The 26524-nt window shown below is 36.7% G+C and overlaps 1 protein-coding gene across 1 annotated transcript; it reads right to left on the bottom strand.

The window, feature by feature from the left end:
- Window positions 1-1176: 1176 nt before the first annotated feature.
- LOC149822541 (uncharacterized) lies at window positions 1177-26265 on the bottom strand. The gene is made up of 10 exons (XM_089981621.1): window positions 25916-26265; window positions 25594-25659; window positions 13671-13851; window positions 13294-13490; window positions 13122-13172; window positions 12917-13008; window positions 12106-12170; window positions 9019-9107; window positions 2316-2420; window positions 1177-1888 (listed from the first exon to the last, which is right to left on the bottom strand). The coding sequence occupies exons 1-10, from the start codon at window positions 26204-26206 to the stop codon at window positions 1751-1753; spliced, it is 1275 nt and encodes a 424-aa protein (XP_089837747.1). The 5' UTR covers window positions 26207-26265; the 3' UTR covers window positions 1177-1750.
- Between the last annotated feature and the right edge of the window lie 259 nt (window positions 26266-26524).

Genomic DNA, 26524 nt, shown 5'->3' with positions numbered 1-26524 from the left:
GAGCAAATCCATCCCCATCTCCATCCCCTCACGGGTTTTGATTTTCACCTCCATCTCCGGTCCATTCCCCATTTCATATCCTCCATCCCTGCCCCAAACAAGATGGGTTCAGATGGATCCCTGTTTGCCCCGGTCCACTGTCACCTCTATCCACATCGTTCATGATATATGCATTTCTAAACAGCCTTTACCATGTGTGAATGAGCACACGCACACACTCAAAATATGATCCATCAACATGGCATGGATTTTCGTATCTTAAAATCAACTCACCAAATTCCACATTTAGGAATAATATCCACCAATATTTAACTTTATTCCATGAACCTATCCCCAGTGTGCCAGCAGGGTAGGGTGGGGTGTGGGGAGGGGAGCAGTCATAGAGTTAAAAAAAAAAGTTGCAAAAAGAAGAGAGTAAATTTCACCATAACCAATGACCTCGATAAAGTTTATCAGAGTAAATTTACTATTGAGTCTTGAGTAAATACATTTTATTTTGAATACCACAAAAGAAACCAACTATCCAAATCACACTGAAATCATGCCTAAGAAATAACCAGAACAAAGCATTGCTATTTAGCATATAAACTAATAAATAGGCCACACCAAACTTGTCCGCAGAGTGGGTAAAATTTACCTTGGGAAAATTAAGCATTTTCAAACTAAACTTTTTTTTTTAAAGAGTAAAATTTCAAACAAAACATTTTCAAATTAAACATGATTCCATAACAATATGTCAATATGGAATGCTATGGCACCTACACCACGATAGAATTCCATCTATAACAAAACAGTAAATCCAGAATTCCCAGAGTGATATGAGAATTCAAGCAACAATCTATCATGTCTCAAAGAGATATTCTCAAGTTTCAAGCATCTTAAAAGTGTGGATGCACAAATAACATACATATACCAGCATACTTTATAAGGAGCTCTAAATTATAGAAACTAATAAGGGATTCTGAATTTATCCGAAAGACTTCCAATTAAACATTCATACACTGTTTTAAATTATGCATATTACCGACAAAATCTTCAGCAGAAATCCGACAAGACTACTTATTGGAAAGAGCACATTATGATGAAAAGTGATATTAATGATGATGATGCCAATAGCAACAACTTTTGATGAAAACATGATATTCCTTTAACGACCAGAAGATGGTCACAATGGGATGATAAGGGGACGGAGGCAGTAACAAATAGCATTAATATTATGATGTTATTGACATGAGATAATAATGATTGTACTGGTACTTCAATGGTGACATCGTAATTAACATCAGACACCTATCAAATGGGGACGACAATAGATTTTACATGATAGAAGCATGTATAATTCCCACCAACCCACATTTACAGCACCAGAATCATGAAGTTAAACACTCAAACACCTCATTCATCCCAACTTGATTAGAAATCAGACTAATGATATTGGGCACCAATGAACTTGGTTGAGTTGGTTCATGCCTTCAGCCTGGAAAAAAGAAATGGAACTGTTCACCATTTTCCAACCTACTATCACAAGTGACTGCTGCTCCCAGTCTAGCGTCTTAAGTTTGGAACCAAAAAATGGGGTCCCGCATTGCACCACAATAAACTACTTCAGAAACTTTCTGTGGGCCACAGACCGAAAAAGAGAAGAACCACATAGATTAACCTATGCAACAAAGGATCTTCTGTACTCTTCCACTTTGTCTCCTGTATCTGGTTTCCAAGTCGCCTCAAATAGAAAAAACCTGGGGAATTTTTAGGCTATGCAACCATTGAAACCTCTCCTGAAGGCAGTTTCATCCAAATTCCTACCAATGAAAACCAACTTGCTTTCCCTCTTTTCATCAGGGCTCCATGGCTTGGCTGGGCAACCATCTAACATTGAATGCACACCCTGAAAGACCGATAACAAATCACAACTTCAACTCTTATACTACTTCCAACCCAACCACAAAATCAAAAGAAGCAAAAGAGTATTAAAAACGCCTTTATTGAAAGTTCCCTTTTTGAGTATGAAAATTAGATTTCTTCATCAAAAAGTTCTCGTGTTAGTCCTCCTACATAAGGGAAACACTTTTCAGATCTGAAAAAACGAAGTGTTGAAAGAAAAACACTTTAAGGATCTGAAAAAAAGAAAAGGTTGAATGTCAATTTTTAGACTACACTTGCTTTTTACACCTTTTCCGTTTTTCCAAAAAAAATTCTAGTTCTGCACATCTTTTTATACATTCTTCTTTTTTTTCAGTTCATAAAAAAAAGGGAAAAGAATCAGATTTTGAAGTAAATGGCCCACAATATTCAAATACACTATAAACACATACCTGAATTACATATCTACCACAAGCATCATTTACGGAAAGGACACCCTTCACACGATACAAATCATCACCCTTTTCTTCAACCACTCGCTCAAGCCAATCATTAACCTAGGTAGCAGGAGACACATAAATAATGTAAAAAGAAGCAAAAACAAGTAAAAGGGCCTGATTTGATAATATTCATGTTTATTGTTTATAGATAATAAAATAAAATTGTTTTTATAAACAGAAACATTAAATAAATTATATTGTCTACATGACAAATTATTTCAAATAGTTTTTGGAATTGTGTTTTGATGACAACTTATGTTAATTGATGCCCAGTGCCACTAGAAGGACTTTTTCTCAAGTATACAACTTGGATCTCACATAAAAATGTAAAGTCAAACTAACTGAAAGTGTATACATTCGGTGGATACAAGTTTTTCCTACAAAAGAGCAAAAATCCCATTCAATTGTGCATTTTCAAACAAATTGAGCTCTGAGTAAGCAAGATGAAAAGCATGACATGAAATCCCTAGTACGATAAGTTCAGGCTGAAATTGTTTGAGCTGGGGTTAATCTTAATTGGACCAAATCACCTTGTATTCAAGATGGATCATCCATGCCTTATATTCAAATAGAATTTTGGCATAGTCAGTGCATTCACACCATAATGTAGTGATACATGCACCTGTTCCCACTAAATTAGTGTGAGCCAATCTCTGTAGGCTGTGGCCTATCTGTGGTGGACCAGTTCCGTATTACAAGAACCAGATCCAAGTTGGTTCGAAACTCAACCCCTAGGTAACACAAGACCTTGAGTTAACCTGGACCAGTTCTTGTGGAACCAGACACAAACCTGGGGCATCTATATGTAGCATCGGGCCATGAACAACTGGGAAGCAAATATTATCGTAACGTGATTGGATCCAGATCCAACGTGCTTAAGTCTGTATATCCACATGTGTATTTAATTAGTCTTGTATGTTTACTTTATTACCCCCATTAGTTATGTTTTACTTTCTATAATCATGGGGTAATGTTGTAATGTCACAAAAGGGAAAGCTAATATAAATAGGAGATCCACACATTCCCACACTGGGAAACATGAATACAGAAAAATCTGTCCAGAAATCTATTCTCTTCTTCCTCTTCTCTGCAGCATCGCTGAATCAACAGAAAGATACCAAAGTCTATTATGGTATCAAAGCAGGGTTCCATTGATGAGAGTTAGCCAAGGTAAGTTCGTAGAGATCCTGTTTCTTTTCCAGATCTCTTCTTATATCCTGTTTTTTAGATCTATCTTCTTCCCCACGTTTCTCCCTTGTGTTATTTCTTCCTTCTAATCGTTCATTTGTCACTCTTTAACTTGTTTCTCAATCACTTTTCTTTCTTGCTGGTTTATCATATTATATCACTAACTTGTTGCTCAAGTTATGGTCCTTTTTCTCTTTCTATTCAAGATTGAATTTGAGATATTGAAGAATGTGTATCAGATCTGACTTCGAGTATTGTATATCAGATCTGATCTGCGTGAACTGTTCTTGTGATCTGTCCATTATTTGAATCCCTTTACAATTTGCGTGAACCTTGGCCCTTTCTTGTAGTATCTTTAACTTTAAGAAGCCTACATCCACCTGTGTTAAAAATTTTGTTGCTGCAATCATATTGATCAAAACAACGTTGTCAATACAGGGGATCTGAATTTCTGGTACTGCGAAAAAAAATGCAGTATTTATAATATCATTAATTGCTCATATAATGCTTGCTTACGTGGAGTAGGTTGTCTTTTCCAATTCCTTTCTCAACTTTCTCATTCTTCCTTTTTTTGAATTATTCCTGTGTTACTCTTCTTTATTTTTGTCTTTATTGCATGTATGGTGTCATGGATCCTACTTTCCAATCTTCTCCAAATCCAACTTTCTTCCTCAGTTGATCTTAGAAAAACTCAACAATTCAAATTTTTTGACCAAATTATCCCTTTTATAAGGAGTCAGGATTTATCAAGACACCTGGATGACTCTGTCTTGGTCCTGCCAAAGTTTGTTTTGCAGGAAGACAAAGATGAGAAGGGACAAATTGTTGAATCTAGGCAGATTAGAAATCAGAGTTTATCAATTGGATGAAGAAGGAACAAGCAATCATTGCCTACATCACTTTCACTCTTTCTCACGAGGCTTTGATTGGGATACCAGATCATTGCACTGCCATGTAGTTGTGAATACACTTGGCTCAGACGTATTATCAAATATCTGAGTCTAAAGTCATGTACTTGAAGTGAGAATTTCAGAATTTGAAGGACAATAATACCAGCATCTTGGATTATCTGAACAAGATTAAAAGTATAACCGATCAACTTGCTCTTATTGGGTGTGAAGTCTAAGATAAAGACAAAGTGCAGCAAGCCCTCTGGGTTAGGCTCAAAGTATCATGTCCTCGCTACCACCATGTCATGCCTTGAGAAATATGAGATGCCATTTGAAGGGTTTTTTGATAATGCTAACAAAGGTCAAGGAGATACACACGATGTCCTCTTCACGAAGTCTTCTCGTGGGAGAGACCGTAGCTTTTGTGGAGACTGAGGTCAAGGAAAGAACGATGGAGGTAGACGTGGTTTGTTACCCACGCCTACTATGCCTCTCTTGACGAATAATCAAGGAGGATGTGGTGTTCCTACTTGCTATTTGTGCAAGAAACCAGGCCACATAAAAACGAACTACCAATACAAAGATGATCTCAAGTACAACTCAGATGGGAGCACGTTCCAGAATAAACTAGGTGGAAATCAAGGACAGTAGAAGGCACAATCGAGTGGGATTAGCAGTTCCACTAACATTACCTTGGGCAAGAACGTATTGTTGGCAGTACTTACTGGGTTGAATCGGAAACAAAATGAGCAAGAGATATGGTATATTGAGAGTCGTGTGAAACCTGTCAAGCCAAAATTGAACATGTCATCTAAGTTGAAATTGTTGTCATTGTCATCGTCGTCTTTTGTTTACACTTTCAGTATTCATGAGTCTAATAAGCATGAAATATGGCATAGTCATTTAGCCCTTTGTAGTAGGTTTTTTGTTGAGAGACTTGTTTCTAGTCATTTGATTCTTGAATCTAGTCTAGGAAGGATGAGTGAAGGTTCTTTATGTTCCAGTTGTCAAGTGTGCAAGAGTCATGTATTATCTTTTTTTTATCTGAGAATAAAAGATAAGATTCAGAACGAGGAGATACGTAAGAAGGTAGGCGTTGCACCCATTGAAAATAAGATGAGAGAGAATCGTTTACGGTGGTTTGGACATATTCGACGAAGACCTAATGATGCTCCAGTTAGAAGGATGGAGAAATGGAAAAATATATTAGTTAAAAGAGGTCGGGGTAGGCCTAGGAAGACTTGGATGGAGATGATAGGAAAGAATATGAATGCTTTGAACCTCACCGAGGACATGGCATTGGATAGAAATGATTGGAGGAGAAGGATTCATGTGGAAGACCCAGAATGATTTTCTTTTTTTGGTTCATATCGCCGACCCCAATTGTTTTGGGATGAAGGCGTAGTTGTTGTTGTTGTAATGACACTTCAAGACCGTTTGAAATTATTTATTCTGATGTTTGAGGTCTAGCACCCAAGAATTCCTTGTCTGCAAGCAAGTATTATGTTATCTTTGTTAATGATTTTACCCGTTATTCAAGGATTTATTTTTTGAAACACAAGTCTGAAGTTCTTGCTATCTTTCGCCGGTTTCATGTATTTGTTATGAATCAATTTTCTCTTGCTATTGTTAATTTTCAATGTGATGGGAGTGGAGAAGTTAAGTTCGAAGGGATTCATTGAGTTTTTGCATTATAATGGAATTAATCACAGGATATCTTGCCCATATACACCTCAACGAAATGGCGTTGTAGAAAGAAAGCATCACCATATTGTAGAGAGTAGTTTGCCTATGATTCATGCGAGTAATATGTCCTTTTTCTTGTGGACAAAAGTTTTTCATTCTGCAATGTTTATGATAAACAAGTTGCCAATGAAAGGTCTACAAAACAGGTCACCATTCTTTATGTTATATGGGAAACATCTCGATTACAAAGAGTTGAAAACATGGGGTTGCATGTGTTATGTTCATGTAGATAAATCATTGAGAACTAAATTTGACCTAAGGGCTCGTGTGTGTAGATTCGTTGAATATGAAAATGATTATAAAGGTTATTGTTGCCATGATCCTTTGGGAAAGTGTATTTGAATATCGCGGAGTGTTGTGTTTTATGAGCTATTGTTTAAAAATGTTGTCAAAGATAAAAATCAGCCATCAGCAAGTAAAGAAGTTGTCCAAATAGAATCATATAAGTTATGGCTCAATGCAAAATTATTTTTGTATCATGATTCTAGAGAGTTCTTAAAAAAGGGCAACGGGAAGTCACCTAAAATAAATGCAGCCACATACATAGAATGTTGAGCAAGACAATGTACAACAAGAAGCTGTTGATCGGCCCTCACTTGAATTCCACGGGTACAAAGAAGGTTTGGTGCTAAACAAAAGATCCAAAACTACAGAAACAGGACCAACAAACCAAGAGATTCAACATCAAGAAGAAAACATTACTGAACTAAGAAGGTCAGGGAGGATCCCACATCCGATAGAGATGGGTAAGCTATAACAACTTTTCTAAAGATCATCAATTGTTCTTAACTGAGATAACTAAGCATGATGAGCCCAAGTCATATAATCAAGCGGTCAAAAATTAGAGATGGGTGGAGGCTATGAATGAAGAAATAAAGACCTTTCATGAGTGTAACACATGGAAAGTCATACCAAGGCCTAATGGGAAGGATATAGTTGGTTCAAAGTTGGTTTATAATATTAAATATAAACACGATAGTTCAATAGAGAAGAGGTACAAGGTCAGGCTTGTGAAAAAATTTTACACACAGGAGTATGGTCAGAATTATGATGAGACACTTAGTCATGTTGTCAAAATGTGTACTATAAGATTGATTTTATCCCTTGTAGTCTATGGTTGGCCTTTAAATCAGTTAGGTGTGAAAAATGTGTTTTTACACGGGAGCTTGAAAGAAGAAGTGTATATGGAACAACTCGCGGGGTACAATATTGAAGACCCGAGAACACATGTATGCAAACTAAAGAGGGCAATATACAGTTTGAAGTAGGCCTCCGGACCTTGGTTCGAGAGTTTTTCTTCAAAAATTCAGAATCATGGTTTTCAACGGTCTCCACTTGGTCACTCTCTTTTCGTTTATTAGGAGAAAGAAAAGATGACGTTATTGCTTATTTATGTTGATGACATCATTGTGAGAGGGAATTCAGAAGAGCATATTAAAGAAATCAAGATTGTTCTTGCCATGAAGTTGAAGTATTTTTTAGGGGTGGAAGTAGATAGGTTTCAAAATGGTGACCTTGTTCTGACACAACATAAGTATACTATGAATCTGCTTCTTAAATTTGGTATGAAAGATTGTAAGTCTGTCTCCGCACCCAGCTCGATACACCAAAGATTAAGTGGTACAAAAGGAGAGTTGCATGATGATCCAACTGAATACAGAAGTATAATGTGTATGCTTCAATCTCACTTTTACTAGGCCAGATATAATATATGTTGTGAACCAAGTATCTTAATCCATGCATGAACCAAGGGTCAGTCATATGCAGGCAACAAAAAGGATATTAAGGTATTTGAAGGGCACAACAGGAGATAGATTGATGTATAAGAGGAGATCAAAAGGAGAGGATATGTTAGTGTTAATGGCATATTCTAATGTTGATTGGGCAGGAGATCTAAATGAGAGAAAATCTATTTTCGGCTATTGTGTTTATCTTAGTAAAAATTTGATATCTTGGAGTAGTCGGAAACAACGAGTTGTTGCTAGGTCGAGTACTAAAGCGGAATACAAGGCTATGATAGCTGCTGCATCATAATTAAGTTAGATAATATATCTTTTGACTGAGCTGGGAGAGAGAATACCAAGGTCGATACTATTTTATGGCAATCAAAGTGCTATTCGAATATCATTAAATTCAGTTCAACATGGTAGAACCAAGCATATTGAGATTGATCAGCGGTTCATCAGGCAAAGGATTGATGATGGAGGATTAGAAGCAAAAATTGTGGGAACAGAAAATCAAACAGCTGATTTGTTCACAAAAGGCCTTACAATGCAAGGATTCTGGCATCTCAAGAACAAGTTGTCCATGGTCAACAGCACGTACAACTTGAGGGAGGGTATTGTAATGTGATTGGATCTGGATCTAGATCCAGATCCAACGTGCTTAAGTCTGTATATCCACGTGTATTTAATTAGTATTCTATGTTTACTTTATTACCCCCATTAGTTATGTTTTCCTTTCTATAATCATGGGGTAATGTTGTAATGTCACAAAAGGGAAAGCTAATATAAAATAGAAGGAGATCCACACATTCCCACATTGGCAAACAAAAATACAGAAAATACCAAAGTCTATTACATATGCCAAGATTGAGCCTGTGCACGTATCAGGCATGCATAGGCTGGGGTTGATCAGTGTCCAAAATTTGGGACCAAGTCCAGCCCATCAAGGCTGGGATGCCTAATCCCATTTAGGAAAATGAGCAGATCAATGTTGTATGTAACGGACTGAAAATGGAACAAAGCCAAAAAGCATACTGCAGACTTAAAATTGATTTCTTTATGTTATGGTATAATACCACAACAATATCAAGTAAATGGTGAAACAACCTCATCTAGATCCAGGGTTTTGTCTGACACAATGCTCACAGAAGAGACAGCAGCATCATGCACATGATGGTGACAATGTTCTTCATGCTCTGAAAAAGAAAAATGAGTCTGTCAATCTCATGACATAGTTAAATTCAAAAGGAAACTCAAAATTTATTTTTTAAACTGCCAAGAGTTTTAGAGAACAAATATTTTAGTTCTCCAAGGGCACCATAGTACAAACCCACGACACACTGACTGAAAAATGACCTAAAATGTATAATGCAACAATGAATTAGGTAAAATAAAGAAAACTCATCGTGAATTGGAACAGATTTCCTTTCACACAACAGCATCTAAATCTGGTTCCATGTTCATTATGCCCACCCTCCATGACAAGGTGCCATGTGTCCATGTCCTTAGTTGATACCAAGTTAAATAAGCTTGTCTGTAACTATTACATAATACTTAATACTGAAACTGGCCAGTAGCACAAATCATTCAATCAATGGCTTTGGATATTAATAAATCTAGCAAAGCTACACCACAAAGTACAAGAAATTTTGGTACAAAACGAAACCATAGGTGTTGTTTCGCTATAATGGAATCCATGGACAAATGAAAATTCTGAAAATAAGAGCCATACGTTCTATCCAATGAAAGCAACCAGGAAAGATTGGTGAGCTACTTGGTGGAAAAAGACATAGTATTCAGGCTCTTCTATTACTGCAGCAAGCACTTCTTTCATTACATATATGTGGATTATCCCAAGAAACAAAACTTGCTCTAGAGATTTAGGAGGTGTTTGTGTACCACGGAAGGAGGCTCCGCTCTGCAATCCACATGGAACATCCTGCAGTAACAAAATCAGAACCCCCCACCCATCCACCCCCTGAATTCCGCTGAAAGAGGGGTGGTCCTGTTGATTTTGGGGCTCCACAGAAACCACAATGTTTCTTTGGCACGCAAGCACCCATTTAGAAGAATTCATGGCCAAATCAGACTAGATCCAGATATAGGGAAAGCGAAAAGCAAAAACAGGAGAATCTTACTTGCTTTCACCCTTGGTGTCAAAGTCAGCTCAACAGAGTGCCTTTGCCATTGCTATTCTTTTATATTTTAATAATTAATATATATTTCATTACACCAAATTTGTCCCCTGAACTACTGAACTCCAACTTGGTAGTTTCAGCTCGCCTATGGTTGAGCTTTAGGAACAGTTTAACTTGAAAATCCACCAAGTAGGGATGCCTTGTGCTTGTCCTACTTCCTCAGAGCCTCTATTAACATTATTGAGGCAAAATGGGCAGTTTGTCAATGCAGATTAGAGTGAAAAAAATATCAAGAATACAACTCATTTATCATGATGAAAAGTTTCAAGTGGAAAACAGTAATGTATGCAGCTGATGAATCAAAGATACATTCAGAATCCCAAATCAGTTCACTTCTGAATGATTCTTCATTATCATGATAGGTGTCAAGTGAAAAGGAAATGATGATTGCAACTGAGGCATTTTAACAATCTATTAAATTTGAACTTCACTCCTATTACAATGGTTTCGAAAGGTACTTGCCTCAATGTATGACACATACCTAAGGAGCATACACTAGGGCCATTAAAATCCATGGTTCAAACCACTGTCACCAATATCGTCGATATTTTGAAAATATGCGATATTATCAGCTATTTCAAGGTAACCGATAATATGGGGAATATATCGTGATATTTTCAAAATAGCGTTGGAAACAACATATCGCGTTATTTTTTTAGAAAATTTCTTTTTTTTAATTTTAAGTTTGCATTTCCTATTTTTTTTTGTTTCTTTTATATTTTAAAACCTTTAAAACAGGTTTCTTTAAATTTTTGAAAGAAAAATAATGCAAAAAATTTTATTTTCTTAGTTTTTTTTTGTTATTTATATTTTTTCATTTTTTTAAACTCCCAAGATTTTCCCGAGATTTATCAACTTTTGAAAATATCTCCGAGAAATTACTTTTAACGATACAGATGATTATGGTTCAAACTTATTTAAGACAATTATGACTTGAGGCTTAAATAGAAAACGGTCATCCCCTGAGCTTTTCTCCATGACACACTGATATTTTTTTTCTGTTTACTCATGAGATTGTTCCCCTTTCCTTCCATAATATATTTATTTATTAAGGTTTTAACTAGAGTTACCGGAAGCTTCTTAGATAGGTAGGAAGCCTGCTTCCCGGAAACTCGCTTCGAAAGCGCGATACTCCTCACTTCTGAAACTTGATGGAATCTCGATTCTCCCATGTTTCTCCTATACTTTCCACACGCTTCATCTATTCTTCTTATATGTCTTCTCACTCTACTTTTCATGTTTTTTATGTATTTCCTCCAATATTTCTCACTCACTTCCATGCGCCTTCTCTAAATTGGCAATCATCATTTTTAGATTTTGTTACAAATTTAATTCTTACACTAAAAAATCATGAAATTTAAGAGCAGTCACTTTTATTTTAGTTTTTATTTGTGTTCCATTTTGATTCTCATTCAATTCTTATATTGTTTTTTATTCCTCGCTTCCCGCTTCCTATACATTTTAAAATGCATCGCTTCTGCTTCCCATATTGTTTCTCGCTTCCACTTCCTAGTCTGGCAACCTTGGTTTTAACAGAGTGAAAAAATAGGGTAAAAGAAGGTTTTTTCTCAGAAATAATAGGATCACAGCAATTTTTGGAAAAACCAATAAAGTCATACAACAAGCAAAATTTAAATTATTGGGGTTAGAGGGTGAATTGGATCAGGTAGCCTATTAGCTATAACTTGCCTGCACCAGTTAGGTTTGTGCCTTCTTTAAAAAAAAGGTCAGATTTGCACAACACTTCAGAGCCTGAGCCTGATAGAATCCAACCTTTGGCCTGGTATGTCGTACCTTTTTCAGTGAGGCTTGACCGCTTGAGGCTGAGCCCAAACCAGGCCTTTTTACCCAGTAAAATTAAAAGAACAACAAGAAAAATAATAAAACGATGGCTTATATTTTGGATGGAGAAAATATTTTCAATAGATTTGATAATTTAACTTATCCTAACAGCAATAAATTTGTGAAATGTTGACATAAAAATATAAAGCATTACCATGACAATGCTCATTATGATCAATGACATCTTCAGATTCATCTCCATGAATTTGATGTTCAATCCTGCAAATAAGACAATTATATATGTAAGAGAAAATTAAAATAAGAAATTAAACATGGTGAAGCCTATGTCACAGGGATTCGGCTAGGAGGGTGCCGCACCCTCGTCGACGCGACTCGACGCGGGTGCGGGTGCCGCACCGGGTGCGGTCAACTCGATCCTGGGTGCGTTGACCGCACCCAGGATCATTAATGTCCATTTTAAAAAAAAAAAAATTGCCCAAATGGGCTTCGAATTTTTTTTTTAAAAACTTTATGCTAGTCTGTCAGCTGCCTAGCATAAAGTAAGTTTTTCAGTTTTCACGCACAGCTGCTGACAGCAGCTGTCAGCACAGCTGCTGACAGCAGCTGTCAGCTGTGCTGTCAGCACAGCTGCTGACAGCAGCTGCCTGACAGCTGCAAAGTTTAAAAAAAAACCCCCGCCTATTCCCCAACCCCCTTTTTAAAAAAAAAACCCGCCTATTCCCCAACCCCCTTTATATATATATATATATATATATATATATATATATATATATATATATATATATATATATATATATATATATTACTTATTACATTTTTGCCCCTGCCGCACCCCCGCACCCGGGTTTTTGGAAGTGCCGAATCCCCGCACCCGCACCCATGTGACATAGGGTGAAGCACAATATATCTATGAAATATTTCCCTTTCCGATCCAAAAAAATTGAATATAAATCAAAGCACTTAATGAACAAACTTGTAACAAACAAAAATCATGCCAAAGACACCTGTCAAGATCATATCCACCAATTCCCAAAACAAAATCCATGTCAACAACCCCAAATTTAGCTTCCTTGATCTGAGCCATCCCATTGATGAGCTACAATGACAAAACCACATGTAGAAACTTCTTTTAAGAACGTGACAAAGGTGATCTCAGTATTTAAAGAGAATCTGCAAACATTAATTCAAATGAACAAGATCAAACGACACCTTAATTCTCTTTTTTAAGGCCTTCAACTCTTCTTCAGTAACCAAATCTGTCTGTCAAATAAGAAAAAGATGCATAAATTAAAATATTGAACTGCAAAACTTGAATGAGCAATTCTATCTTGACAATGGATCATATAGAAGAAAATTTTTTCCCTAAAACTAATCAACTGACCTTATTCAATATAATCCGATCAGCATATGCAACTTGTTCAACTGCCTCATTAACCACCCATCTTGGTTTCACCTCATCCAAGTGTCGCATAGCATGCTTGCAATCAACTAGTGTAACAACGCCATCAAGTTTTATACGCCGTGCAACCAAATCATCTGTACAAAATGTTTCTATAACAGGTCCAGGCTTTGCGAGACCTACAAAACACGTAACCTTGAAGTGAAAATGATCCATCTATTAAGATGTGGTAAACTGAAGTAGTTGCCTGTAGATAAGATTTAAGAATAAACTATTTACCAGAACAAGGCAGCTCATCTTACAATCATGATAAGTTTTTCACAGTTTTTATCAACTTGAAATAGTCTCACTCACTTTACCTGTTGTCTCTATAACAATATGGTCAAACATGTTTTTCTTGTCCTTAACTAACTTCAATAGCATTTTAACAAGATCACCTCGCACAGTACAACAAAGGCAACCATTGTTCACCATAATAATATCCTCTGCCACACTGTTATGACTGGCTACCAATGAACCATCTATATCCACTTCTCCATACTGTAAAATAAACAATATAGGAACATTAAAATACTACATAAAATAAGTGAAATAAAGGACCTGAAAGCACAACATAGAGACATACAATTGACTATGCACATTTAAAAGGAAAAACCAAGATATCACACAGAATTTTAAGTTGAGAAATTTGTGTCATGCCTTGCAAATTGCACCCTTAAGAGAATTTATTTTCAATAAGATAGTAAGCTCAATACCTTCCAAAACTTGTCTACAACAACAACAACAACTACGCCTTCATCCCAAAACAATTGGGGTCAGCGATATGAACCAAAAAAGAAATTCATTTTGGGTCTTCCACATGAATCCTTTTCCTCCAATCATTTCTATCCAACGCCATGTCCTCGGTGAGGTTCAAAGCATTCATATCCTTTCCTATCATCTCCATCCAAGTCTTCCTAGGCCTACCCCGACCTCTTTTAACTAATATATTTTCCCATTTCTCCAACCTTCTAACTGGAGCATCATTAGGCCTTCGCCGAATATGTCCAAACCACCGTAAACGATTCTCTCGCATCTTATTTTCAATGGGTGCAACACCTACCTTCTTACGTATCTCTTCGTTCCGAATCTTATCTTTTATTGTATTTCCACACATCCATCTAAGCATCCGCATCTCAGCTACACTCATTTTTTGAATATGATGTCTCTTGGCAGCCCAACATTCCGTACCATATAGTAAAGCGGGTCTAATAGTCGTCCTATAAAACTTTCCCTTCAACCGCAATGGCATTCTACGATCGCACAACACTCCAGTAGCACTTTTCCATTTCATCCACCCAACCTTTATCCTATGATTTACATCTCCATCAATTTCTCCATACTTTTGAATGATGGATCCCAAATATTTGAAATAATCATTCACCGGTATATCTTGCTCACCAAGTTTCACTACACTCCCATCACTACTTCGTTGCTTACTAAACCGACATTCCATATATTCAGTCTTACTCTTACTCAACTTAAAACCTCTAGCTTCCAATGTCTGTCTCCATAATTCTAACTTAGCATTAACCCCAGCTCTAGACTCATCAATCAAAACAATATCATCAGCAAACAACATACACCACGGTACATTTTCTTGAATTGATCTCGTAAGCTCATCCATCACTATCGCAAATAGGAAAGGGCTTAAACCAGATCCTTGATGTAACCCAACCGTTATCGGAAAATTGGTTGTCACCCCTCCACAAGTGCGGACATTGGTTACTACTCCTTCATACATATCTTTAATTATACTAATGTACTTGAGAGAAACACCTTTCTTCATCATTGTCCACCAGAGAACGTCCCTAGGTACTCTATCGTATGCCTTCTCTAAATCAATAAAAACCATATGCAAATCTTTGTTCCTCTCTCTATATCTTTCAATAAGTTGTCTAAGAAGATGTATAGCTTCCATAGTTCATCTTCCAGGCATAAAACCAAATTGATTCTCCGATATCATGACAACCTTCCTCAACCTAGACTCAATCACCCTCTCCCAAAGTTTCATAGTATGACTCATGAGTTTTATACCACGATAGTTTGTGCAATCTTGTATATCACCCTTATTCTTATATAAAGGCACCAAAGTACTCTTCCTCCACTCATTAGGCATCTTATTTGTTCGCCAAATCAAGTTAAAAAGATTTGTCAACCATTCTAAACCTTTCTCTCCCAAGCATTTCCAAGCCTCGATAGGTATACCATCTGGGCCAACTGCCCTTCTTGATTTCATTTTCTTCAAAGCCTCTGCAATTTCTTTCTTTTGAATCTTGCGCATGAAGTCACGATTTATCTCATGAAAAGGAATGGAGAAGTCTCCAAAATCTTGAGCATGACTATCATTAAATAGCTTATCAAAATAATCTTTCCATCTCTCCTTAATCTCCTCATCTTTGACTAAAACCCTTTGCGTTTCATCTTTGATACATCTAACCATACCCAAATCCTTCGATTTCCTATCTCTCATCTTTGCAAGCCTATAAATATCCTTCTCGCCTTCTTTGGTATCCAACTTGTCATAAACCTCCTTATATACCTTAGCCCTCGCGTTTCGAACAACTTTTTTAGCTTCCTTCTTTGCTATCATATACTTCTCCAAATTCTCATTATCACGACTCTTACTTAGATTTCTATAACACTCTCTTTTAACCTTAATAGCTAATTTGACATCCTCGTTCCACCATGATGTATCCTTACCTAGTGGTGCACCGCCTTTAGACTCACCCAATACCTCCTTAGCTACTTTTCTCATACCACCCGCTATCTTATTCCACATTGATTCTGAATCCTCCTCGAGACACCAATCAACTTCCTTAACTACCTGCTCTACAAACATTCCTTGTTTAGCTCCTTTCAGTGCCCACCACTTAATTCTAGGATCTATCCTATGTCTATCCCTTTTGCGGCATTGTCTAATTCTAAGATCTAAAATTAAGACTCTATGTTGTGTAGCTACACTTTCTCCTGGTATAACCTTACAATCGATGCAACAACCCCTATCTCTCTTTCTAAGTAGGAAAAAATCTATCTGACTCGTATTAACCCCACTTTTAAATGTTACTAGGTGAGACTCCCTCTTCCTAAACCAAGTGTTTGCTAAGATCATATCATAGGACAAACAAAAATCTAAAATCCTTTCTCCACTTTCATTTCTTTTTCCTATACCATAGCCTCCATGGATATTCTCAAATCCATCCCTACTAATGCCTACATGTCCATTAAGGTCACCGCCGATGAAAAGCTTTTCTCCATAAGATGTCTCTTGTACTACTCCATCTAAATCTTCCCAAAATTGATGCTTAATGGAATCATCTAAACCTACTTGAGGTGCATAAACACTAATAATATTAATAATATCCGTACCTAATACTAATTTAATAAGTAAAATTCTATCACCCTTCCTACGGACCTCAACTACATTATCTATAAACTGACGACTCATAACAATCCCTACTCCATTCCTATTCCTATTTATTCCTGTATACCAAATCTTATATCCCCAAGGTTCTATCACTTTAGCTTTCTCACCTACCCATTTGGTCTCTTGAAGACATAAAATATCAAACTTTCTCCTACACATAACATCTACTAACTCTACCAACTTACCAGTTAAAGACCCTATGTTCCAAGTGGCTAACCTAATTTTATGGTCTTGGACTAACTTCTTTACCCCCACCCGTCCAACAAAGTGAGGGAACCCTTGCCTATTTGACACCACACCCGGGCGCCGGTGTGACGCGTCGCTTCTGGGCGACGACCTAGCAACCCTTGCACATTTATCACTGCCTCCGGGCCTAGAGAGTACAGCGCGTCGCTCAGTAGGGAACGCCCCAACGAAATTCTCATATTGGTTCATTTTCATAGGATATGACAAAGTTTTTATGCTGGCTGTCACAGGCCTACCGCAACCCTCCTCCTTCCAAAACTTGTCTACAGTAAAATATATATTTTTTCCTTTTTTGAAGGAAAGGAACTTTCAACTTTTCAAAAACTGTATCGCCTTCAACCAGTTCAAGAATTTGAAGATGTTGCAGGTAGGCATGCACAACAAACCGAGCTGACCTGGGCTTGGCCCGGTTAAGCTCAACTCGAGCTCGGCTGACCCATTAAAGGAGCCGAGCACAGACATGGCTCGATTAGGCACAGTTCATCAGCATATTTATATATTATTATGTATATATTTTATTAAAATATTGACCACGCCCCCTTTACAGTTTCAATCATGCTCTGTTTTCGGGATCTCCGCTCCCTTCCTCGGCCCTTCATCCCCTTCTCCTTCCTTGCCAGCCACCCCTCGAAAGACAGCGACTCGTCCGGTGGCTCTTTCCGCCACTCCACCACCGGCTCTTAGTCTCGGTGTGACCGGCTCCTTTCTTACAAACTCATTTCTTAGTAATGTTGGATTGAATCATACTATTTGTGGGACAAATCTCTGTGATATTCTTCATTATTAAAAATCTAGTGTTTGGATCCTAAACACAAAATGGCTGCAATCAAGAGCCTCATACTGATGAAACTATTGGGTTGAATGTGTTTGTCTCCCTATCTTACTGGTTTCCATGTGTTCTTTTTCATCCATGTTGTTATTAAGAATTTCACAACCAATTTTCTCTTTTCCTCTCAAAGAAAGAAAAAGACCTATGATATGCGAGTTTTTGGATTGCAAGATAATTAGTTTGTTGCAACTAAAAACAATGTTAAATGTGTGAACTAAGTCCCACATGGGAGAAAATAAAATTAATGATTGTGAAAAGGTGATGTTTTTTTGGTGGTCACTGTGTATTTGGTTTCTAGATTCCAAAGGAGTCTGAATTTGAATTCCGAGCTTATCAGCCTTTGATGTCTTGGTGATTTTCTTTATTTAAAAAACTTTATTAAATTAAAAAAGGATTGGAATGTTTCAATAAATCACCTAAAAAGAAGATACGATAGGTTTCATTTGATGTAATCTTTCAGGAGTCTGTTGGACATTGGGAATACTTTACTGGAATTCGCTGCTATGTTAGCACGTGTCGATATTTTCTTACACATAGATTATGCAAAACTAAGCTCACATTCTTGACAGTTGTGGATTATCTGGTAGTTCACATACTTATCTTCGAATAGTGGTTTTTTTCTTTTTTTCGTGTGCTCTATAAAGAAACTAATAGACATTAATTATCAGGCCCTATACCACATTGACCCTCCTTTCTTTGCCAACCTAAGAAGACCAATTTCTTGAAAATTATTCCTGAAAATCATCTTGTATTACAGACTAAAAACTGATTACGTGTTGAAATGAGTAGCTATTTTACTTATCTCCTTCTATTGTACATTTGCTTCAGTAGTGGGCTGAAGGCATAGGAAAATTCTAATTGCATATTGGAGCATTGAATGACATAATAGATTGTCAAGTGGTAATGTTGCTACTATATCATGATGATATAAGAATCAATACTCTACAATAAGATTCTTTCCTAATAATTGAGTGCTTCCCTTCATTAAGGTAAAGTTGTTGATGGAAATCAGAATTTAGTAGTATGCAGCTTCCATACAAAGCTTCTTCACCAAATGAACTGGGCAAGTATTTGTGACATTTATTTTTAGAATGTTGTATTTCTTTGTCGGTTTTTTTTTAAGGAACTAGAGTTTTAGAAGCTCAAAGATGATCAAAAAGTTATTTTTCTTGAGGCTAAAACATTATTTGAAATTAAGATGAGAATTAATTTATAATTCAAACATTTATTAAGATTCAGAATAAGTTTTCAATGGAGAATTTATTCAGAATCAAGATTTTGATTTTCAATCGGATTTGAATTCGGATTTAATAAATATGTCTTGAATATTATAATCAGATTAGAGTTTGATTCAAATATAAATTAAGAACTAATTGAATATTAATTCAAGTTTGAAATATACAATAATTTATATTTTTGTTGAAATTGAATTCAAAATTTTGAAATGAATATAGAAGTAATACCTGCAAATTTATCAGAGTATTTTTAATGAATAAAATAATATTAATGATGAATTTTACGAGAAAGAAGTGGAAAATTATAAATTAGCCTAAAATGAATTATAAGAAACACCCTATGAAAAATTAAAAATGATTCAAGTTGATTTAAGTGAAATTCATATTCAGAATTGAATTTCTAAAAAAAGATAGAATTTAATAAAATAACTAGTAAATTTCATCGAAATAAAGTCAAATAGGATTTCATATGAATCTAAACTAATTTGATAATACTTTAATACCATATTGAACCCATCACGCTCCACCTAGGGTTGCACAACAAGCCGAGCTAGCTCGAGCTTGGCTCAGGCTCGACTCGTTCAAACCCGACTCACACTCATCCAAGTAAGTAAATGAGTCGAGCTTGATAAGGCATTCAAGCTTGATTAAGCTCAATTAAGCTAGTCTAATTGTGTCATATGGCGACTAATTTTAGGATATCTATAATTTTTATTGACTTATACTTATAAAACTTGCTCTTAGCAAAGTGGGTAACATGTATGCATGAGGTCTTGGGTTCAAATCCCGCCCTCCATGCAATTGATTTTTTTTAAAATGTAAGTTAATCCGACTAGAGCTGAGCCGAGCTAGGCTCAAGCTCGAACTCGAGCCGAGTTTGTACACAACTTTTCAAGCTCGGCTCAATTTGAGCTGAGCTTGGCTCGAGCCCCGCTCGTGTGCACCCCTAGCTCCACCATTTGAAAGGGATATTCATGTTTGATGAGCATCATTGCCATGAGTTTCCTTGCTACATACATCTCAAACTTTCTACTAGCTATAATCAAATCACATGAATTTTTGAACCTTGTCCACCAAAAGTCAATATTGGTTGTTTTTCCTTGGCAATATATCCTCTAGATCTCATCTTATGCCTCGGCATAGTAGTCGTACACCCATCTTTAGAAAACAATAGAATAGTGAGGCAATGCTTACATTTCACTCTTCTCACATCGTTATATATAAACTCTTTGAAATGGTGTGATGTTTTTGTTATCTTCATTTTCGCAGTAGCTTCTACTTATGCATCATCTTCAATCTCCAAACAGTCACCTTCATTTGCTTGGACTCTTTCATTTTCAACGTCTTTTGAAGAACTAGGTTGTTGGCCCCTAGGATCAGTTGCAGACATCTGAGTTGAAATAATAGGTACATCTGAAGAATTCTACCTTGAAAAGGATCACAATGCCTTTCTTTCCCCATTGGTTATTTTTCTTTTGCAACATATTTTTCTCCTTGTGATGACATTTTTTAATTCTTTGTAAAATATTTGATATGTAATATAATACGAGATATAAATACATACAAAATTTCAAATGAAAAGTACCATTTATCAATACATACAATGAACCTAAGAATTGATTAACTACATGAAACAAAAAAGAGGATTGCAAAGAACTCAAAGCGTCAAATCTTTTCAAAGGCCTTGCATTTTATATTCAAAATAAAAGGAATAATCTAAGAAATAATTGTTGATTTTTCAAGAAAAATAACTTTTGATCATCTCTGAGCTTTTGAAACCCTAATTCTTACAAAAAAACGACAAAGAAATACAACATTGTAAAAATAAATGTCACAAATACTCACTTGGTTCATTTGGTGAAAAAGCATGACTAAAAGGATAGAGGTCTCTATGAAAGTTGCATACCACTAAATTTTGATTTTCATCAACTTTACCTTAATGAAGGGAACCACTCAATTATCAGAAAAGAATCCTATTGTAGAATATTGATATTTATATTGTCATGATATAGTAGCAAGCAACATTACTACGTGGCAATCTATTATGTCATTCAATATTCAAATATGCAATTAGAATTTTCCTAAGACTTCAGCCCACTACTGAAGCAAATGTACAATGGAAAGAGATAAGTAAAATAGAAACTCATTTCAACACATGATCAATTTTCAGCTATGTCACAGGAACTCGGCCAACCGGGTGTCGCACCCGCATCGACGCGACGCGGGTGCGGCACCCGGTGCGTTCAACCGGACCCTGGGTGCAGTCAACGCACCCATGGTCATTTGTGTCCAAATTTTAGACAAAAAAGGCCCGATAAAAAGGGCTGAGGGGAGGAGGATTAAGGCACCCGAGTTTTCCTCCTGTCCGATTTTTCCTCCTGAAGCCGACGACGATCCCGACGCTCTCCGACGACTCCTTCCGACCCCTCCTCCTCAGGTACTCGCTCTCTCTCTTCTCTCACACTCGCTGCCTCTCTTCTCTCTCTCTCACTCTCATTGCCTCTCTTCTCTATGTCTCTCTCACTCGCTCTCTCGCTCTCACTCTCACTCGCTCTCCGTCTTGAGCATGTAGATCGAGTCTGTATGGTGAGATTTAAAAAATAATAATAAAAAACCTACAAAAGTCGGGTTTATACACTCTTAAACATATTTTTAGTAAACTTATTGGTGTCGTTTCTTTTTTCTTAACGAATGGAGACTTAGAATTTTTCACTCAATATTATAAATGACAGATAAATCTTGATTGTGTGCATAATTGATTGATTTTAATATAAGTTATAACTTTTTTTGTGTTTTCAGGAACCTTTTTTTGATATTGTGATAATTGTGTTTTATTTCATTAGTGTTAATGTTGTTAACTGTTAAAACTTAAAATTTATATATATATATATATATATATATATATATTGCCACACCCCCGCACCCAAGTTTTTTTGTGCCGCACCCGCACCCATGTGACATAGGTTTTCAGGAATAAGTTTCAAGAAATTGGTCTTCTTAGGTTGGCAAAGAAAAGAGGGTCAATGTGGTATAGGGCCAGATAATTGTTGTCTATTAGTTTCTTTATAGAACACATGAAAAAAGAAAAAGGTCACTATTCGAAGATAAGTATGTCAACTATAGGATAATCCACAACTATCGAGAATGTGAGCGTTTTGCATAATCCATATGTAAGAAAATATCCACACGTGCTAACATAGCATCGAATTCCAGTAAAGTATTCCCAATGTCTAACAGACTCCTGAAGATTACACCAAATAAAAACTATCTTTATCGTCTTTTTAGGTGATTTATTGAAACATTCCAATCTTTTTTTATTTAATAAAGTTTTTAAATAAAGAAAATCACCAAGAAATCAAAGGTTGATAAACTCAGAATTCAAATTCAGACTCCTTTGGAATCTAGAAACCAAATACACAGAGACCACCAAAAAAAAACATCACAGACATTAATTTTATTTTCTACCATGTGGAACTTGGTTGGTTCACACATTTAACGTTGTTCTTAGTTGCAAAGAACAAATTATCTTGCAATCCAAAAACTCGCTAATCATGGGCCTTTTTCTTTTTTTGAAAGGAAAAGGGGAAATTGATTGTGAAACTCTTAATAACATCATGGAAGAAAAAGAACACATAGAAACCACTAAGATAAGATACGCAACCAAACACATTCAACCCAACAGTTTCATCAGTATGTGGCTCTTGATTGCAGCTAGAAATTTGCCCTACACATAGTATGATTCAATCCAACATTACCAAGAAATGAGTTTGTAAGAAGAAAGGAATCACCGGCATCGAGCCTAAAGAGCCAGTGGTCATGGTGGTAGATTGGCAAAAAGAGTCATCCTCCAAGGAGCGTTTGGCGAGGAAGGAGAAGGGTACGAAGGGGCGAGGAACGAAGGGAAGATCCTAAAAACAGAGAATGAAAGGAACCCTAAAGGGGGCAGGCCGATATTTTAATAAAATATATACATAATATACATTTTATATTATATAAAATCTAAACACGAACTGAGCTTTATTGAGCCTAATTGAGCTCCTCGAGCTCAATAGACTGACCAAGCTCTGCTCGTTCTCTCATCCGAGCCTCAGAGCCATGTCCAAGCTCGACTTATTTAATGGGTCGGACGAGCTTTGAGTCGAGCTTAACTGGGCTGAGCCCGGGTCAGCTCAGTTCGTTGTGGATCCCTAATTGTTGGGGATTGATTAGTAAATTAGGTGACCTATTTCAAGCCCCATTGTTGAATCCAGGAACAACATTTTAGTTTGTGTTTGAATTGTGCAGTGCATGTGAGTTCTTGTCAAATTGCAATCTGTGTTATTCTAATTCTCCAGTGCCTACCTATAATACCATTTTATCACAAACAACGGACCGAGCCCCTACCAGCTCGGTCCGTTGTGCATGCTTGACTAGCTCAGAATGAGCTTACGAACTGGGCCGAGCTGGGTCAAGCTCGGTATTTGGCACGAGCCAAGCCTGAACCTGCTGGTTCAGGTTCGGGGCCGAGCTCAAGCCAAGCCTGAACAGTCAGGTTTTTGGGCAAGCCCAACTTGTACATGCCAAGCTTGGTTCGAGCCTGGCTCGTGCGCATCCCTAGTTGCAGGACCATAATAAGACTCAACCTGTTTGACTTTGGACCCAAGAGTCATGACTTGCTTCTAACCTTAGACCATTACTACAAAATTATCTATAGACCTAGTTCATTTGGACTTAAAATTGGATAAAACTTGAATCCACATTAAAAAGTTCACATCTAGTTGAACCCATCTTTAACGGTGCAAAACAAACAAACTATGATCACATTCACCCTCATATAGTCTTGTTCACTTTCACATGACTAAATGAATCTATCCTCCCAAAAATGTCTTAGAGGTTTGAAGTGCTACCAATATGGAATCAGACAAACAAAAAGGATTTTGGCACTTGTTAGGAATGTCATGTATCTAATTGAGGTGCAATTAGCAAGTTCCGGACTGCTTCCAACTAGCCCTGGCTTAATCAGGTCCAAGTTGGGCTTGTCTTCAGAACTTTGTTTGTTAATAATGACACTTAACTTTATCAGGTAAGACATTAGTTTTGGAAAAACTATATAGTATCAAGTTGGACATTAATGAGGTTTTCGGTTGATTCAGGTATGGTCAGTACACAAACCAGGTAAACATCCAAAAAATATTTCAACTGAACCAAACTTGAGTGACATATAAGCTATGTAGTCAAAAGAACTAGGCTATACCTAGGTGACAGCTAGAAAATAAGGCATCACATAGAAACCCATATAAAAAACAATAATCTTAAAATAGAAATAAATAATATGCAGAACCTGAAAACTATAAAAAAATCATAAAAATTGCTGCATTAGAATAATAACATTTTCAGAAATTGTAAATACATCGGTAGTTTTTAAAGTGACCCCCACCTAGGTGCTCTCCTAGTGTGTACACACTTCAAGACACTAGGCTAGTGGGTGAGCACCTAGGTGCTGTTTTGACTCCCAAGTCCTAAGTGTATAGCTTGCATTTGTGGGTCAATCTTAGATTATAATCAGCTTTGTATAAGATTGAATCAGGTAAAAGTTAAAACCTTCTACTCAGACAGCCCTTCTCTTAGTATGAGTTTTCGAAAGGACATCACTATGGGGCTGCCAATTGATCATGTTTTAAATCCCCATAGGTTCTTTCTGGTATGAAATTGTGCACATGCTCATGCAAGCACCTTACTAGCCTATGAGAAAAGGAAATAAATGATAAAATATGATATCTAAAATTTTCCAGGTCCTACGACTATATAAAGATAATGTGGTAATATCATGATACACTGTGATAAATACAAATTATAATAACAGAATATTAATGCTTTGGGGGAAACATAAAAATAAATGTGAGAATATGGACATATCCAAATTCACTGGAGACATTTGTGACATAGGTGCCATGATATAATCAAATGCCAAATGATACTTTGCAATTGTATACCGATAAGGTAATGTTCAAAATATTTTTGTAACAAAATTTATGCCAGAAACTACTCTATATTATAGCAGCATTTACCATAAAGATCCTCAAATTTTAATAGAGGAAACAGTACTTCTTTGAGTTGTGTAGTTAAAAAAATAGAAATTTGCCCAGGGAGCGTCATGTGCATGAAAGCAGAAGCAGTTGAACTTATGCGTCTACGTTGTATTTGTTACATACATACAAACGGAGAACTCGCAGATACTTTCCTGGTATTTCTAATAACTAATACACCAGGCTTCCAATCATTTTCGTTTACATGCTGCGATTAGAACTGAAAGTTTCAGAAATAGAGGAGCATGCCTTGCAAAAAGATGAAAAAAAACAAAACATCCATAAACAATTGTGTAGCGTCTACGTGCATTAGGCCAATTATGAAACTTTTTCTGCATCCAGATATTGTTATTCAAAGTTTTCCTCAAAATTAAAGGAAATAAAATCATCAAAGGTCCAATTCAAAGCGCACACCACTATTGAAACTAGGAAAAGTGTTACCTCGTTCTCTATAACAGCAATCCGCTTTCCGTGTTGAGAAGTTAAAATGTGGTTCAACAGGGTAGTCTGCAACAGATAACTTCATAAGTCAACACAACTCAATCCCAACTAAATTTCAAACCAAACAATAGAAAATCAAAGACTAAGAAAAAGGATTACTTTGAAAAAAGAAAAGATGGACCAGATTAAAGTGTTTATAAGCGCCACAAGATAGTTCTCTTCTCCAAAAGAAATTGAAAAAAAAAAGTTTTGCAAATAAAATTCGTTTCCCGCTTCAGGTCTGATCACAAACAACTTCAGAGCGGAGGCGCCAAAAGTGTACCTTTCCGGCGCCAAGAAAGCCAGTGATCACGGTGGCGGGCACGCGAGAATCAGTGTCGAGAGAGGCGGAGACGGGTTCGGCGATGTCGTAGCGGGGGGAGGACCATGTCACCATGGACCTGCGAGGCTGAATCCGGGGATGGCTTTGCGGATTATCGAATCGAGAAGAGAACGAACGGAGAGCTCCGATCAACGACGCGAAGGTCGAAGATGAGCACGTCCAAGGGGATTGAAGAAACTGGTCCACGGATTTGGACGCTGATTTCCCCGAGAGGAGAACCCTCAAGGTCATCTTGCCCAAGGAGAGAGAGAGAGAGGAGGCTAAAGCCCTAGGGTTTAAGGCCACTCCCTCTTACCACTTGCCAGTCACAAATATTGGCTACTTTTTGAAAATCTCACGTTTTTATCGTTAGTTTTTTTTAAACATATATAATAAAAATACGATATTTTCAAAATATCGCATTTGTTTTTTGTGTTTAACGTGCTATTTTACATATTGTTAACGTTTTTTTTATATTTGTATATATTTTCTATATACGTTTCTAGAATTTAAATATAATGATGTTTTCCCAAAAAACAAATTATTTTTATTTATCGTGAGACGTTCTCG

This window comes from Nuphar pumila, chromosome 11 (genome assembly GCF_984573655.1).
Source record: "Nuphar pumila chromosome 11, dmNupPumi1.hap1.1, whole genome shotgun sequence".
NCBI classification, from domain to species: Eukaryota; Viridiplantae; Streptophyta; class Magnoliopsida; order Nymphaeales; family Nymphaeaceae; genus Nuphar; species Nuphar pumila.
The sequence above is the reverse complement of the archived record's forward strand: the minus strand, read 5'-3'. Positions and strand labels throughout refer to the sequence as shown.